The sequence below is a fragment of the Monodelphis domestica genome, chromosome 4, assembly GCF_027887165.1.
Source record: "Monodelphis domestica isolate mMonDom1 chromosome 4, mMonDom1.pri, whole genome shotgun sequence".
NCBI lineage: Eukaryota > Metazoa > Chordata > Mammalia > Didelphimorphia > Didelphidae > Monodelphis > Monodelphis domestica.
Window position 1 is genome coordinate 46,878,527 of NC_077230.1, and position 18,164 is coordinate 46,896,690.

Sequence of the window (18,164 nt, forward strand, 5' to 3'; positions counted from 1 at the left end):
GACTTTGTTCCACCCATAATGAAGAGAGGGAAGGCAGTTCTCATTGGTCACTGTCCCTAGGTATAGAACCCACTTTCCAAGGACACATGCCCTACTCAGGAAATAGGGTGTGGGGCAGAATTCAGAATGTCCAATGGCGTTTGCTCAGCTGCAGTTGTGAGTACCTCAAAGCCCCTCAAGTCCCTGCCCTAAGATTAGAAGGGGAGAGTTTAGGAATTTGCTCAAAAGAGGAAGTTAGAAGAATGCAAGGTAGAGTTGGAAGTTGAAGATTGGTATGGCAGTGTTGTGAAGTCCTAGTCTATGTCATGGAGTGGGAGGTGACCTATCTTCTTATCCTCCCATTGGCCAATCACACAGGTTTGAGGGCCAATCCACAACCTACTTGATTTTACTAAGAAAAGTGTCACGAATAACTAATAATAATAATAATAATAACTATGATCATAAAATCATATTGATACAGAAGGAATTTTAAGGCAATCTTTTAATATCAGTGACATGTCCCACAATGCTCCCTAGTGGGTAGATCAGATTAAAATGTAATTGGGAAATATTTAACAAATAAAAATCTAATAAACACATGTAAATATGTGTTTATCTAAGTCAGTGTTGGCCCACAAGGCACAATTTAGTTTGCTCTGATTTCTTTTTGAGTTTGACACAACTGCTCTTGTCCAAGCCCTCATTTTATATATAGAGAAACTCAGAAAAGTTAAAGTGACTTATTCAAAGTCATTCAGACAAATCCACTGCTTTTCCATGGGGCCTTGGGAATATATTTCAGAACCTGAGAAGTACCTGATTTTATAAGTTTGGAAACTATTTTATCTCCAATAGTAGAAACTATATCCCCTTTTGCCTTTTAGTAGATGACTAGCCTATGTAATGGGAACACAAAGACCATATAATGAGGGAGTTATATAAAAAGATACTCTGGGGAAGAAAGCAGTAACACCTAGGAGGCTGGGTGAGGGATCAGCAAAAATATAATGTAGAAAGTTGAGCTTCAGCTGAGCCTTGAAGAAAGTAAGGATACTAAGGTAAAGGTGAGAAGGGAATTTATTCCAGTCACAAAGGAACTCCCATTGCAAAGATACAGAAATGGAAGGAACATTGTGGAATGAGGAGAATATGTTAGCTTTGTAGAGAAGTTTCAATTGAGTGGTGAAGTTGGAAGTCAAATGGCAGGATTTTGGTAAATGGAGGCAAAGAGTAAGGATAGCTAATAAATGTTTTCCTTAGAGATTGACTATAAAGAAGAGAAATATAGGAAGATAGAATTGTGCAATAGTAGGGTCCAGTAAGAGTTTTTTTATATTTCTTTTTCATGATTTAAGAGACATAGATATATTTTTAGGCCTAAGAGAAGGAGCCTAGATAGGATTAAAGAAAGGAGATTATCTAATGCATGAGTTGCTATAGCTGAAGTCTTTCATCATCTGCTGGCCAACATGGAAATTAGCTAGGTCCCAAGACACTGAAATGCCTCCTGTCTCTAAACCCACATTCAAAATGAGGTTGGAAGACCTGCCAGAATTTGCATTCCATTAGAATAATCTTTGAAAATCTAGTAGCACTTTCATACCACCCTGAGCCTTCTGGATAGCAGGACTTACTGGAAGGAGGCTTGGCTGGTGAACAAAGTAAAAGCTAATTTGAACGGAATGAAAATCTTTGTTACTAAGACAAATTCAAATTATTTCTTTTAGAAAATATAATTGTGTGTGTTTAATGTAGAGGGAGAGGAGAAGAGAACAAATACTCATCTAGGAAATATGTACAAAATATGTTATCCAAGGGAATAAAATACATTTTACTCCTTATAGTTCCTTTTTCAAAAATCTATTTGGTTGTTTGTATCTCAAGAAGGAGAGGTAGGTATATAAATACTTATATTAAGTATTTATAAGTATGAGAGGAAAAAGGCACCAAAAATCTCTTTTTCTTAAACTTTAGAACTCAATGAGAGCAACAGTAGAACTTTATGAAAACAGAAAAGAAGGTTACCCATCTATTAAAACTCTAGTAACATTGGGCAAAGAAGATTTATCCATTAAGGTAATTGTTTTATTAATGTTTTTACTTTGATGTCATTAAGAATTTTTAAAATTGTTTTAGTGACTTTCAAATTAATAAGCATTCATTATCTCTCTTCCATCCTCTGCCCCCCCCCCCAAAGAAAACCCTTGTAATAGATATGAATAGTCATGCAGAAAAAAAAATTCCCCTTTTGGCTATGTCTCAACTCTATATATACGACCTCTTGTCATGTGGAATAAGTCGTCTGACAAGAGGTAGAGAGTATTCTTCATTATTGATCTATTGATCCTTTCTAGTCATGACTGATGAGAGTTGTCTTTCAAAATTATTTGTTTTTACAATGTTGTTATTGTTTATCTCATGATCATGGTGCATCTTCTTTCATTATGCATTAGTTCAATGTAAGTCTTCTCAAGCTTTTCTGAAACTGTTTCCATCATTTCTTATAGCATCATTACACCCACATATCATAATTTGTTAAGCCATTTTCTAATTGATGGGCACCCTCCCCCCCCCCCAGCTTCTAGAGGTTTCTTTTTGCTTCAACACAAAAAAGAAATACACAAATCTTAAGACATATGGGACTTTTTTCTTGTTCTTTTTGAGGTATAAATAGTAGTATCACTGAGGTACATATTTTAGTAAATTCTATTTATAAATTCCTAATTACTTTCCAGAATGGCTGGACCCGTTCATAATTTCTTCAGTAGTTTTAACAATATACCTATTTTTATACAGCTTCTCTATTATTTGTCATTTTCTTTTTTTGATGAGTATGAGGTAGAACCTCCACGTTGCTTTAATTTGCATTTTTCTCATTACTTAGCGATTTCAATCTTATATCTTCCCAGTTCCTCTAATTTACCTGTGATGTGACCGTTTATATTTGTCCATTTGGAGCTTAACTTTGAGGTGTAGTATGAAATATTCGTCCATATACAATTTCTGCCAGACTAAGCTCCAGTTTTTTTATGTTATTCTAAGCTTCATAACAGAATCACATGTGGTAACTCTAAGGTAGAAATTTTACGATGTTGATTAAATTAGCATTTTGTTGGTGAATTTATAGTACTCAACACCTTTGAATACTTTTAGAATATTTCTGATATGTATTTTCTATAGTTAACTTAATATTTATCTTATACCACTTTCTAGAAGATTGTAATTTTTGTGTGTTGTAGATAAGTGACCATGGTGGTGGTGTTCCACTGCGAAAAATAGATCGTCTATTTAACTATATGTATTCAACTGCTCCCAGACCTAGCCTGGAACCATCAAGAGCAGCACCTTTGGTAAGAATACACAAATTTAACTAAATGAGATTCTTAATGTAAATCATTGACCTAATTCTGTCTTTAAAACAAACAAACCAAAAAAAACTTTTGTTTTCACTTTAAAAAATCTGTCTGCCTTGAGACAATCAGAAGACATTAGTCATTAGTCCAAATGACTATGTGACTGGAAAGAAGTGGATGTACAAAAGATATTTTGAAGGGATAAATGACAAGATTTGACAAAAGATTGGGTGTGTAGGGTGAGTGCAAGTAAAGAATGAAGGATGATACTGAGGTTGGGAGCTTAGATACCTGGGAAGGATCCTGGTGCCCTCTAGGCAGCAATAGAAGAATGAAGGAGAGTTTAAGAAAAACATAATAAATTTTGTTTTAGATTTCACTGAGTTTATTGTTTATAAGCCATCCAGTTTAGAATGTCTAAGAGGTAGAGCTCAGGAGAAAGATTACTGGTCACTGAGACCTGATAATCGTCTGCCTAGAGATAAATAAATCTGTGGGAGCTAATGAGACCCTCTAAGCAAGAAATTATGTAGGAATAAGAAAAGAGGCCACCACCTCTCCTTTGAGTGAGTAGCAGAAACCCTGAAAGCAAGCATGAAGGAGCATTTAGGTGAGAAAACAACCCGGAGAGAAGTGTCATGAAAACCTAGAAAGCAGAAAAATAGTGCTCAGTAGTGTCAGCAGCTGTAGCAAGGTCAAGAAGGATGAAGATTGAAAAAATATTACTAAATCTGGCAATTAAGATTGTTGATAACTTTTGAAATGACAGTTTCAGTTAAATAACGAAGTCAGAAACCATATTGCAGAAAGTTTAGAATTGAATGGGTAAAGAGGACGTAGAAGTGCTAGTTACATAGATGATTTCACCAAGAAGGGAAGAATGGGTTATAGTATGAGAGCTAGCAGCTAGGATGGAATAGTTGGATCAAGTAAGAGTGTTAGAGTCTGGGGAGACATGGGCATGTTTGTAGGTATCAGGAGACAGACAGATAGGGAAAGACTAGAGATCTGTTAGAGTGGGGGAAAACAGAAAATAGGATGTAATGGAATCACTTCTGCATGTAAATGAATTTGCCTTGGCAAGAAGCTTCCCCTCTTCATATGAGATGAGGTAAAGGAGAAGAGAATAGAAAAAGGCATCTGAGTTTTTGCAAGATGAAGAAAGCTTTCAGCAAATGGTCTCAATTTTTTCCATGAAACTTTTTTATTTTTTTTCTTTTTTTCTGTGAGGCAAGGTCCTCTGCTGAGAAGGTAGGATAAAATAAACTCTACTGTTTGTCTTTCAAATCCCTTTACCAGCTTGGCCTCACTTTACCCTTTCCCATTCATTAGAATTTACTCCCCTAAAAATACTCTGCAGCCTAGCTGAGATGGCCTTATTGATGTCCTTCACTGGCACTCCATCTCCCATTTGTTTTCAACATGCTTTACTGTCCTAAACTGCCTCATTTATTTTGTTTATACTTTTCATATGTATACATGTTGTCTTCTCTAATAAAATGTAAATCTTCTTGAGAATAGAATTAGTTTCATTCTCCTTTTTCTTCGTATCTCTAGTGCTTACCACAGTGTCTGGTATGTAATAGGCACTTACTAAATGCTTTAATTAATTGATTGAAAGACACTTTTTTTCATTGGTGATTCCCAAGAAATTTTTATCATATACAGAGACCTAGAGAGGTAGGTATTGAAATACTAAGTTTAGGAGTACATTCCTTCTTCCAAAGGAGTCCCAATAAATTGATTCTGGGGGTTGATTTAGATATGATAGGCTAAACTACATGAAATTTCAAGGTTCTTTTTATCCTTAAGATAATTATCCATAGAGTTTTAAAGTTCTTCAACATATAGAACTTATTTTTCCACATTGTGGTTGTGACATATGTTCAATACAAGCAGGTAAATATCTTCCTCATGACTATTGTGAGGATTTCTTTCCTTCAATACTATATCAAAACAAAAGTAGATGTGCATTTCTTTAGATGTCTACTGTCAAGGGATATCAGTGACTCTTTTAACAGTAGATAGAATTTGGGGAGAAAGTAATATTTTAATAGAAGTAATTAAATAAAAGATTATTATTGGCTTTTTTTATTTTGTAGAAGGTAGCTCATTGTTCTGACAACTATCTGCATCCCATAATTAAAGTGAGATATGTTAGTGTATTAAAGAGATTTGAGTCCCAAAAGGTTGGAAATAAGACATGTTAAAATTGAAAGGCATTGTTTTTAATCCTATTTGAATCATCTAGGGCATTATAACTAGCCACAAATAACAGTAGAAGTAAGGGCACTACTTGTGGGTTTTGTAAGTGCAGCAGAAGTAATACTTAGTATCCTCAAACTTGGGTCATGATGTCTATATGGGTGTCTTAGAGCCCCTGTCCCTCCCTGTTCCTAGCATTGCTGTTTTGCCAGCATGGGAACCTCTTGATGGCTACCAGCAACTATGTAAAGAAAGAGGCAGGTGAGAAATCATTCATTTTATACCACCCATTTTTTAAAAGCATGATGCACCTTTTAAAATGAAACAGTACTGATGTCATTGCATTATTTTAGAAATTTTCTAATGCAGGAAATTGTATTTAAATTATATGTACAGCAAAATTGGCATCTGAAAAGTGACACTTTTATGAACATGTTCAATTTTTAAAGTGTTTTAAGAATTTGAAGTCAATAAACACATTTTCATATTCAAAGGAGGCCAGAAAAATAGGGTTGTGTATATGACATTAAATATATTACCTACCATGTGGTTTTTAATAAATATAAATTTAAGTTGATATTGTCAATATTGCTAGGCTTGTCTTTGTGCCCTTTTGAATTTTCTTTTCTCCTCTGTATTTTTAGATGTTCTTTCATTCCTTTTTTTTGTTGTTTTACCATGCCTGCCTCTCTTATCTCATAACTTTTTTTTAAAACCCTTCTGTCTTAGTATCATTTCTAAGACAGAAGAGCGAGCAGCAATGAGTAGGTAAAGTTAAGTGACTTGCTCAGGTCGCACAGCTGGGAAGTGTCTGAGGTCATATTTGAATCCAGGTCCTCCCAACTTACAGGCCTGCACTCTATCCACTGTGATACCTACCTGACACATACACACACACATACGAGCACACACACACTCTTTCTACCCTCTAATATATATTCAAGTGAAATGACTGAGTGGCCATGTCTAAAAAGGTATGCCTTGATCTGCCCCTTTTATCTAAGAGGTGTGCTTCATCATTATTTAGTCATCTAAATATTCAGTGCTCTTAAAGTTTTCAGAGGTTTTTTCCCCTGGAGAATTATCTACAAATAGTGCTGGTTCTGCTCACTTTACTCTATCATTTCTACCCAAGTTTTCCCAGATTTCTCTGAATCCATCCCCTTTGACATTTCTTTTGGCATAATAACATTCCATCATATTCACATACATCATTTGCTTATCCATTTCCTATTTGTTTCCAGTTCTTTGCTGCAACAAAAAAGTGCTATTTTTATATATATGAGTGTCCTTTCCCTCTGTCTTTGCTTCCTTTGGTGTGTATGATTAGTAGTGGTATCAACAAGTCAAAGAGAATGTACAATTTAATGACTTTTTGGAATATAATTCCAAAATAATTTTGAGAATAGTTGGCACATTTCAGAGCTTTACCATTAATGTATATTAATGTGCCCATTAACCCACTGACCCTCCAACAATTATTTTTTTCTTTTTTGTCATTTTTGCCACCCTGATAGTGTGAAGTGTAATCCAGCTAGGTGGCACATTGGGAAAAGTGCTGGATTTGGAGTTGAACACCTGAGTTCAGATTATGCCTCAACCACTTTCTAGCTGTGTGATCTTAGGCAAGTCATTTAACTATTCTGTACCTCTATTTTCTCATCTATAATAGGGGGATAATAATAGTACTTAACTTCACAGGATATGTTAAGAGGATCCAAGGAGAAAGCAGATATAAAGTGCTTTGCAAACTTTAAAGTGATAAAAATCTTCACTATTTTTTAAAATTTGCATTTTTCTTATTAGTGATTTGGAGTATTCTTCATATAATTGTTGATAACTTCAATTTCTTCTTTTGATAACTTCCTGTCCATATTCTTTGACCATTTTGGTCATATCACTCACACACACACAGACATGTGCACATATATAATAATTTCCTCTTAGATATTTCATATTTGCAGTTAAGATTTTTTTTTCCCAACTTAACTTTTTCCCTTCAAATTCTATTACATTGTTTCTGTTCAGGTAAAAACTTCCATTTTATGAATAAAAGATGTCCATTTCATTTACTTTCTGTCTCTTGTTTGGTCAAGAACTTGTTCTAGCACCTTTTATTGTCCTCTCATTTGTTTACATGATCTTTTGTATATAGATCTTATATTCTTTTGAGTTTATAGTTGGTATTTGATGTGAGTTACTGACTTACATATCATTTTTCTTAATCTTTATTCTAATTTTCCCAGAAGATTTTGTCAGATAATAAGCCCTTACTCTAATAGTTCATGTCCTTCGGTTTATTTAACACTACAGTATTATGTTCATTTACTTCTACATCTTGTTTACCAAAACTATTACATTGATCAACCTTTCAATTTTTTAACCAGTACCAAGTTGTTGTTTTTTTAATAATTACTGTTTTGCAGGAGAATTAGAGATCTAGTACTGCTGGACACCCTTATTTCTCAACTTATTTCTTTTGAGATGAATATTGAGTTAATTTTGTCTAGTTCTAAAAATAGTCTTTGGTGTGAATTATTATGGCAGTGAATCTTGAAATTAATTAGGTGTTTGTTCTTTTTCATTTCTGTTACATTACCATGGCCTCAGTGTGAACCATTAACTCTTTTCTGATTTTTACATTTATTTCTTAAAGATTGTTTTAGTTATATTCATATAATTCCTGCATGTGTCTTAGTAAATAAGCTCCCAGACATAGTCTATAGTAATTTTGAATATAATTTTTTCTTTCATGTTTTTATGGTAATGTTCAGAATACCAATGATTTGTGTGTTTGTTTTATTTCCTGAATTTATTATTCTCTATGTAAACCATAATATCATCTGCCAAAAACTATAATTATTTTTTGGTTTTTACCTGTGGTTATTCTTTGACCTTTTTGCATGTCTCTGCAAAGCTAGCCTTTCTAGAATTATGCCAAATAATATTTATTTCCTTATCAGAGATTATTCTATTTCTTAGTGTTTTATAAGTACTCTTTAATTTTTGATAGTTGATATTTACTATGTTAAAGGGTTCATTTTATACTTTGGCTTTATGTGTTTTTTAAACAAAAGAATGTTATGTTTTGTCAAAAGATTGTTAATGCATCTGTTATAATAGAGGCAGAAAGAAGACCTTGGTTACATGTAAGTGCCTGGTTAAGCAAAATATTCTCACATTGGTCTTGTCTTAAAATGTATATCTCATGTATATCGCTTTGAGTCTAGCAACTCTCTGTTAGGAAATATTTTAACCTGATAGTACAATATCTGGGCACATACCAAGCACTTATGAATATTTGTTGGATGGCAGTTTTGTTGGCAATCAACTTACAATTGAGCAAAACTTTTTGAGGTAAATGGAATTTTCTTACCTGTATCTCTTAAGTGAAGAGACAGTTGTGCAGATAATAAACTTTGTAAGGACACTACAACTGAGAAATCTGGGTGTGGGAGCACTCTCAAAACCCAAGGAAGTAACCTTTTTTTACAAACTGTTCTCTATTCATCACTAAGACCTTGTTACTAGTAGATGGAAAATATTTTACTTAAACTATAGCTTCCAAAGCTACGAAGAACAAAGAGATCTGATATCTGTGGATAAAACCTTGAGCAATATGATTTGGTTTTGTTACCACTTCAAACCTTGTTAGATAATCAAGAAAGAACCAGCCAATGCTGGGAGGGACCATTTTTGACTTCCATTTTACAGATATTTCTGAAATACATTATAAAAGTTGAACATAAGAAAAATTTGTGGGAAATAGTAAATAAATAAATATGTTTTATATGTAATGTTTATTAAAATGATGCTTAACTTTCATCTGAAATGCATTTTTAAAATGTACATCTTTTCTTTGTACTGTCTGTGGTTTTTTTTCCTCTTACTATGCTGGGCTTTCTTTTTCTAGGCTGGATTTGGCTATGGGTTGCCCATTTCCCGCCTTTATGCTAGATACTTTCAAGGTGACCTAAAACTCTATTCAATGGAAGGAGTGGGCACTGATGCTGTAATTTATTTGAAGGTATTTCATTTAGATTTTTTGAAATATTTTAATATTTAAGTGTTTTGACATTTATGTTTTTACATTGTAATTTATTTTGAACTATGAAAGTTTTGATATTAATAGCTAGATAGTACAGTGGTTGGATCACTGGCACATGGTCTGTGCTCAAAAATGCTTATTTGTACCTTAGTATCAGGAATAACATGGCAGTATTCCTCATTTTGACTTGAGTATATTTCCACTTCATGTGAAAACTCTTCGATATTATATGGATTTCCTGCCTCAAGTTACCTCCATACACAGCTTCTGTCCTAAAGTACATGTCACATCATATCTCTCTAGTCCCATCCCCACCTCTCACCTCACTGGCTCCATATTATCAGTTTCAAATAAAAATGCTTTTATTAAGCATTTAAAGCTCTTCAAACCTAACCTTGCATAGATTTCTAGTTTTGCACATTACTTTCTTCCCACATTCTGGTTCAGACATGCATCTTCTGTTTCTGTGCATTTACACAAATGCTGTCCATTCTCTCCTCCCTTTCAAGTCCCTAGCTTCCTTTAATTCAGATCAAAACCTATGTTCCGTGGGAGACCTTTCCAGTTTCCTCTAACTGCTCCTGCTTTTCCACTAAGATTAATTGGTATCTACTCTGATGTGTCCTGTATATATCTATATGTACATATTAGCTCCCATTAGAATGTAAGCTCCCTGGGAGAAGGGACTAATTTGCTTTTTCTTTATATTCTCAGCATTTAGTAAATAATGAGTGCTTAATAAATGTTTATTGATTGATGTACATATAGATTTGAAACTCTTAGAGATAAAATAAATATTCACAGTATTTAAAAATTTTAAATTTAATTAAAAATACTTTTCACAACTTAGTTTAAATATTAATTCTCTTTTGCAACTATTTTTAAATTTTCTTAAGTTGGGTATTATATGAGGTATTTTAACAAATAAGGTAAATCTTGTAGGGGTTAAAATTAGGAGTTTGACAAAGATAGGAGAGCAGTTTAACGAATTTTTGTTTTAGTTGAGAAAAAAATAGTAAAGACGGAAAGATAGGAAAGAGAGAGCTATTTAACTATCTATCCTAGTACTACCTAAAAACTACCTAAATATTCTTATATCAACCTATACATTACCTAAAAACTATCATTTGTGAGAATCTCATGAATAACTCTTCTAGCCTAGCTAACCAGACCAAACCTTACATATATATTCTAACTAAACAATGGACAACCCACACACTCTCCTTCAATCAGAATTTCCAGCAGCACCATGCCCTCAGGAAACCTTAGAGTAAAAAGCCCCTTGCACACTTCCTGCTTCCTTTATCTCTCACTGTCCAACTGTCATTCTTACCTCACTTCCTCTCTGAGAGTAGTTTCTATTTCCTTTAACTGTGGGCTGGTCTCCATGGTAACAGAACCTCTTCTCTTTGGGCCTGGTTTTCTCCAGTTAAGTTAGAGCAAGTGATTAAGAATTCCCTTTTACAGTCTGATGATACAAGGGCCTAATTCTTTAAATCACAATATTGTTAACACTTAAGAGATCTTTGTTTGCATGATTGGTATACATAAGATTGTTTCCTCCCAAACCATATGATTATAGTTTGGCTAAGCATCCCTCAGTTGAATAAACATTTTGTCTATTGATTTATGTTATGTAGTTCATTAGGCTTCTTAGTTTTATCTGAAATTCATTGGCATATAATTCTTTCCTGGTTTTTTACCATAATTGTTTCCGAGTGAGATTATTTTTTTATAGAAGAGTACTTTCTAATATTTCCATAAAATGTAGTTTTATGTGTCCATTCTGACTATATGGAATTATTGAAATGTAATTTCAATATGTTAGCTACATTTCAGGTTCAGTGTTTCATATTCCAAATTATGGATATTTCATAGACCTCTTTTTATATCCCTATAGGCTCTTTCAAGTGAATCATTTGAAAGGCTTCCAGTGTTTAATAAGTCAGCATGGAGGCATTACAAGACTACCCCTGAAGCTGATGACTGGAGCAATCCTAGCAGTGAACCCAAGGATGCTTCAAAATACAGGGCCAAACTGTAAGTCTTTATATAAACTCTAGCTCTCCATAAATTGTGTGTATCACTTATAGAATTTGCCCAGCTTGATTTAATCTAAAGTTCCTTTATCAGCCCAATCTTCTTTGTAGCTAGGTCACTGAAATAAGGCTGAAATGATCCTCAGAGGGAAAAAAGAAGCTGAGAACAATTTTTTTAATCATAAGTGGAAAAAGGAACAATAGTGTGGCTAAAAGGGAGATGTTTCCTTTTTAGGTATACAAATGAAAGTCCCTCGTAACTATAAAAGTTTGCATGTAGATTAAGGTTAAGAGGCACCCCAGCACATGGTACAGATAATTTCAGTCAGGAAGACCTTGGTTCAAAGTCTTCACTTCTAACATAGGTCATGTGACCCTCAGCAAATCACTTACTGTTCCTTGCTTGAGGTAACTGTAAGGCTCTGTGTTGTAGAAAAAGTTCTGGCCTGCATCAGGCAAGGGAGTTTTCTCATCTGGAAGTTCTTTATACAAATGAAATCACAGGTCTTATTCCTGTCTCAAGAGATTGAAGTTATCTCTATAGATTGAAGACTGGCAAGTAAGTCATTGTCATGTGACAGTCTTCTTTCCAAAGAAATTTTAACTACTCACTTTCCATTTTTATTAGTATAGGAGATTTTAAAATTGAATAATTTCATGAATGGAGAACAACAATAAAGTCTAGAGAAGAGAGTTAAAATGTATGTTTCTTACCTCCTTGTCAAAGAGGTGATAGACATAATGCAGAATAAAACCAATTTGATGGCCTAGCCAATGAGGAGATTTTTATGCGTGATTCTGCGTATTTATTATAAGGGCTTTGTGCTATCTAATTTCAATTTGGTCCTAACTGCTATTTTGGGGCATTAGCCCCCCAGAAATAATGAAGGTGAGTTACTTGATTTCCAAAAAGTAAATTCTACACCTCAAATAGATTTATATCTTCAAGTGTACTGTTCCATCTTTGAATTCAAAATGATCAGATTTGGATTTTTCCTTCCTTTCAGATCCAGTAAGTTTTCATTATTTTACTTTCAACTAGCAATTAAATAAAATACATGACCAAATAGTGAAAATGGGTATTGGAATACCTAGATAATTTTATTCATGCAAAAATTATCTAACTATCAAATTTAAGTTTCATTTTTTCATTAAGAAAGTACTTTTCTGTCATTGAAAATTTTTTAAATGACAAAGTTCAAAAAACTAAAACAAATATCTCTGAGAACTATAGCATGTAACTACTGTCTCTAAAATCTGACCATTTCTAATACAAATATGTTCTAATTTTTCATTTTAGCAGACTAACAAATTGTTTTAAGATGATAAATTAAGCCTCACAATTTATTTTAAATTGCAACTGTGAAATAATTATACAAGTATTATAAATAGTAGATTTCAACATTCTCTTAATGTCTTATATATGCATTACATTTTTATATATCATCTAACATGTTTTGGAAACAAGAGGAGCCAGTTGGAACCTCCAGTTTTAATATTGAGAAGCAAGGAGCTAAAAAAATCCAAATAAGTAATAATTCTTCTCTGATAGCTATGGATCATAACTGAAAGAAAAAAACATTTGTTGAACAAACTATTTTAAAGTCCTAGTTATAGGAAAATTTTTTGTCAAACAACAACCTTTTTAAGTATGTAAACTTATACTCTGCCTAACCTAGAATCATTTACTTTCCTTGCAGTGACAAGATCAAGACAAATAGAACTTTCTAAAGAAATGACTGCATATTTGTCCTAGTTCTGTGAAGAAAGATTGTGTCTTCTGCAAGCTGGCCAAAGAGCGCTCCTTATCAGCACGTCTTGGGCGGGTGACACTCTAGCTGTTCCAGGGTTTAAACATGTATTTTCCCTGAACCAGCAGGAGCTTTTCCATGGACCCTGTCCTGTAGCTACTCCAGCTCTTCCACTAAAACAATAACCCGAGTGCTTTTTACGACACCTTGGTGTGGTTAGCTGTTGTGGGGATGAGAAAGTCAATGAGAGCCTGGCACAAGGGAGCCTGATTGATGCTTCGCTCCCCTGTCTTTCTGCCCTCCGCTCTCATTACTATAGAGACCCCTGGCTACACTCCCACCTGCGGGAGCTTCCGCTTCTGCCCAAATCCCACAGTGCTGTGGTGTTTTGTGTTTGCAGCTCGATTCCAGGCTCTTCTCAAACCTCTGACTTGTTCCCAAAGGTTCTGAGGATCAAAGTCATCTGCTGAGGCCTCATCAGTGGGGAATTCCTGTCCCAAAGCTCTGACCATCCCTCTCTCCCTCCACAGCCACCTGCCCCCCAAGTGGCTCAGACTCCTCCCTCCCTCCCTCCCTCTGTTCTCCATCACCTGGTCAGGTTCTGGGACTTTCATGTTAGAAAGAAATCTCACTCATACATGCAGTTGGTTTTCTATTTAATTTGTACACTGCCATTCTGTTGATTAAAAGTATTCCAAAAATTGTCCTGGGACTTTCACTGAGCCTTTTGGGGGTTTCAGAGACCATTGATGAAGTAATGCCCTTGGTCAGTTTTGTAAAAGGAGATTTAGTGTACTGTGGAAAGGGGTTTTTAACCCCCCCTACATGGAAGGCTCTTCTGAGGCACTTAACCAGTTGCAAAATAGTACAGCTGTTTCTGGAGATTTTTGAGAAGTTGGTACACTGAGAGAGAATCAGCCTTTGAAATCCTAACCTCCACTATTATATCCCAATTTAGAATGTAGTGTCAATTTCAGTCATCTTATTTTGATAGCCTTTATTTCCTTTTTCTTTTTTTCTCCTTAAAAATTTTTTTGTGAGGGGCAGGTGGGGAGACAGATGGAAGAGAAAGGAAGCATGAGGAACTTTATCTGTTACTCTGACAGTTTTTAAAATGGAAATTACTTAGGATCCACAGCTGGACTTGAAATCCTATATATTCATTTGCATAGTTTGGGCAACTGTGTGCCTAGCCTCCTCAGAGAGGCCAAGGGGGCAGTTTAGGCTCTGTTCCTTATTTTATATTTGGTTTTGGTAAAGATTAAGGGCAAAAATGCTGTGATGTTTGTTGCAATAATCCACTATTTGGATAATCCACTTATTGGGAACTAGTTTGAGATGATGGAACTAATTTCCTCCTTCACTAAGCTACCTTTCCCAGATCTCCCTAACTCTTTCTAGTCATTTGGTTCCTTTTTTTTTTTTAAGGATCATGTCCTTATATAGGTAGATTTTTGTTTTTAAAAACTTTTAAAAATATATAACACAATTTAATTTTCTCTTTGTCCTTTTTATACAGGACATTGTCAGTGAAGTTGCTTTTACTGTTGTATTGTACAAAGTTTTAGTGTTTTTCTTCCAAAGAGCCTATATTTCACAAGAATATGTGCCTATTTGTTAATTATTTCTTTGCATTTTATTACTTCCCATGGAAACTTATTTTCTTTTATGTCACTGTACCATATGAGTTCACATGTTCTATATATATATATTGCACTTTGTTCCTTCATTTCATACAGTGAATGATTATTGATGAAATTAGTGTTTATAAGACTGGGAATGATTTGATCATGCCATTTCTTATAAAGAAGGAATAATACAACTCCAGAGACATGACCACCAAGTCACGCCATCAGTGTTAGTTTTCAATTCCATGGTTTTAGGGGGAAGAGGCAATAATGGAAAAGTAGGTTGAGGTGGAAACCAGAGATGATCCTTGAACTTTCAATGACCGACTATATTATGAACATTGGACATTAAGTATATATCTTCATTAGATTTTTTGGCTTTAAGGTTTTCATTTTCTTCAATAATATATGCATATTAATTTCCATTGCTAGATTGAAAGTAGGTCTCCCAGGTAGTAACTCCTTTATTCTATCAGTTCTCTATCAGTTTTTAAAAGCATAGTTGGGGGACTGAATGCAACGGAAAACAGAAATCTTTTACAATAAGTTTTTTTTTCCCCAAAGTTAATTTTTTTATTTGTTTAGCTATCTTTTGATCATTTTGGCCTAGGATTGTTCTTATTTATGTGATACTGAGTAATAAAACTCCCTTTCTCCCTTCGATTATTCCTCATTTTCTGAGGTAAGAATTGTTTTTCTATCAAGTTATATACAAATATAGATTCAGACCACCCCATGCACCACCAAAATTTTGCTCCTTGTAAGAACCAGGAGAGTTTTTCACTAGCTTTGCATTCTGACTTATGTCATACTATTATTGATGCCAGTCAGTGAGTGACCAAAGACATTATTATATTCTGTAGCCAACTTCTGATTTCCTATGCAAATGATTGATCCCTTTGAAACGGAGAAAGATACATGTAAACTTACATTCATGATCAGACATATACATACTCTATTAATTTTATTTTTATTTTTATTTTTAACATTCATTTTTTTAATTTATAGTTCCACATTCTGTCCCTTCTTCCTGCCCCCTCCCTCACCTATGGAGAAGGCAAGCAATACATCAATTATACATGTGAAGTCATGCAAAACATTTCCATGTTGGCTGTGCTGTGTGGGAGGGGGGCAACAAAAAGTAAGAAACATGAAAGTGATAAAAAATGCTTCCATCTATAGTCAGGGTTTATCGGGTCTCTTGTGGGAGGTGTGTAGCATTTTTCATCTTGAAGTTGGCTTGGATCATTATATTGATTAGACTAGTTGCTCCTCATTACAATATTGCTGTTACTGCACATACATATAGTCTCCATCAAATCTGACCCCACTTCTCCAGCCCTAGTTCCGAACTTTCTTGGTGTTGATGGTGAGTGGGAAAGAAGATTGCTTGATATCCTCTCCCAGATAGTCAAGAGTTGACTTTATCTGACTGACTGGGTTGTCATCTTCACCGTTGTTACTTTGCTAAAAACTCATTTAGTTTAAATACAGCCAGATTTCTTTTGGGACTTGTGACTGTTTAATTCATGTGACTTTAAGGCTGGAATTTAAAGTTAGAATCTGACAAAATCTAGCTGTGAGATCTGTTTATATTTATAAGCAGTTATCTAATTTGCCTTTTTTTTTTAAACCTTACCTTCCATTTTAGAATCAATACTGTGTATTGGTTCTAAGGCACAATAGTGGTAAGGGCTAGGCAATGGGGGTTAAGTGACTTGCCCAGGGTCTCACAGTTGGGAAGTGTCTGAGGGCAGATTTGAACCCAGGACCTCCTGTCTCTGGCCCAGCTCTGAATCCACTGAGCCACCCAGCTGCCCCCCTAATTTGCTTTTAAAAGAAAAGGCTTACCAAATGTTTTTTAAACTCTAGCTTTTTTTATCTTTAAAAATAAAGTTATTTTAGGGGGAAAAACCCAACTTATCCATTCTTACAAATATTGTATTCTTTAAAAGTCAAACAAAAGAATTTGAAATTTAATCCTCAGCCTAGAAATGACTTTGCTTTAGAAAACTAACCACACTTAAGAATGTTTTATCAATTAGCATGTTTATAATCCTTAGATTTATTTGTCAATTCATTTTCTAAAACTTATTTCACTTTTTTTGGTAAAAATTGTTGGGAAAACTGGGAAGCAATCTGGCAGAAACTAGGTATAGATCCTTATACTATTTACCAGGATTTAGTCAAAATGAATATATGATTTAGACATAAAGGGATATATAAGCAAATTAGAATATGAAACATAATAGATGAATAAACAAGAAATAGAGAACATTGTGAGACATAAAATGGATAATTTTGATTATATTAAATTAAAAAAGTTTTGTACAAATAGAACCAATGTAGCAAAGATTAGAAGGAAAACAAAATTGGTGGTGGAGGGGGTATTAGAGATTATTTCTCAGAATAAAGGTTTCATCTCAAATATATGGAGAACTTTATAAAATTAATAAGAATATGAATCATTCCTCAGTTGATAAATGGTTAAAGGAAAGGAACAGGTAGTTTGGGGATGAAATTAAAGCTTTATAGTCATATAAAATGTTCTAAATCATTGTTAGAGAAATGCAAATTAAAGCAACTACTATATCTCATGCCTGTAAAATTGGCTAAAATGATAGAAGGGGGGGATGACAGATTTTGGAAGGGCACTAATATATTGTTGGTGGAACTGTGAACTGATCCAATCATTTTGGAGAGCAATTTGAAATTGTACTGAAAGTTATACAACTGTATATCCTTTGATCAAGCAATACCACCATTAAATCTATTTCCCAAAGTGATCAGGGGAAAAGGAAAATAATGTGTGTTCTAAAAGATTTATAGTCGTTCTCTGTGGCAGGAAAGAACTAGAAATTGAAGGGATAACCATCAATTGGGAAATGACTGAATAAGTTATGGTATGTGATTTGTGATTGTGATAGTCTACTACCCTGCTATCAGAAACGGTGAGCAAGTTGATTAGAAAAGCATAGAAAGTTTCACATGAAATAAAGAAGAGTGAAATGAACAGAACCAAGAGAATACTGTATACAGCAACAGCAATATTGTTTGAAGAGTAACTGTGAATGTCCAGTATCCACCTTCAGAGAAAGAACTGAGAAACAGAAGTATGCGTGACAAGGTTTTACATATATAGTCTTTGTCAAATGATG

At 34.3% G+C, this 18,164-nt stretch overlaps 1 protein-coding gene across 3 annotated transcripts in view; it reads left to right on the plus strand.

Annotated features, from left to right (window-relative positions):
• The window catches only part of PDK3 (pyruvate dehydrogenase kinase 3), a 150,522-nt gene extending 136,440 nt beyond the window's left edge, over window positions 1–14,082 (plus strand). For all 3 annotated transcript variants that reach the window (XM_007493406.3, XM_001362332.5, XM_007493407.3), the window contains exons 8-12: window positions 1,957–2,058; window positions 3,222–3,332; window positions 9,454–9,567; window positions 11,489–11,628; window positions 13,328–14,082. In XM_007493406.3, the coding sequence (XP_007493468.2) occupies window positions 1,957–2,058; window positions 3,222–3,332; window positions 9,454–9,567; window positions 11,489–11,628; window positions 13,328–13,358 (498 nt within the window). In that variant the 3' untranslated portion in view covers window positions 13,359–14,082. The remainder of the gene's footprint in view (window positions 1–1,956; window positions 2,059–3,221; window positions 3,333–9,453; window positions 9,568–11,488; window positions 11,629–13,327) is intronic.
• The last annotated feature ends 4,082 nt before the right edge of the window (window positions 14,083–18,164 follow it).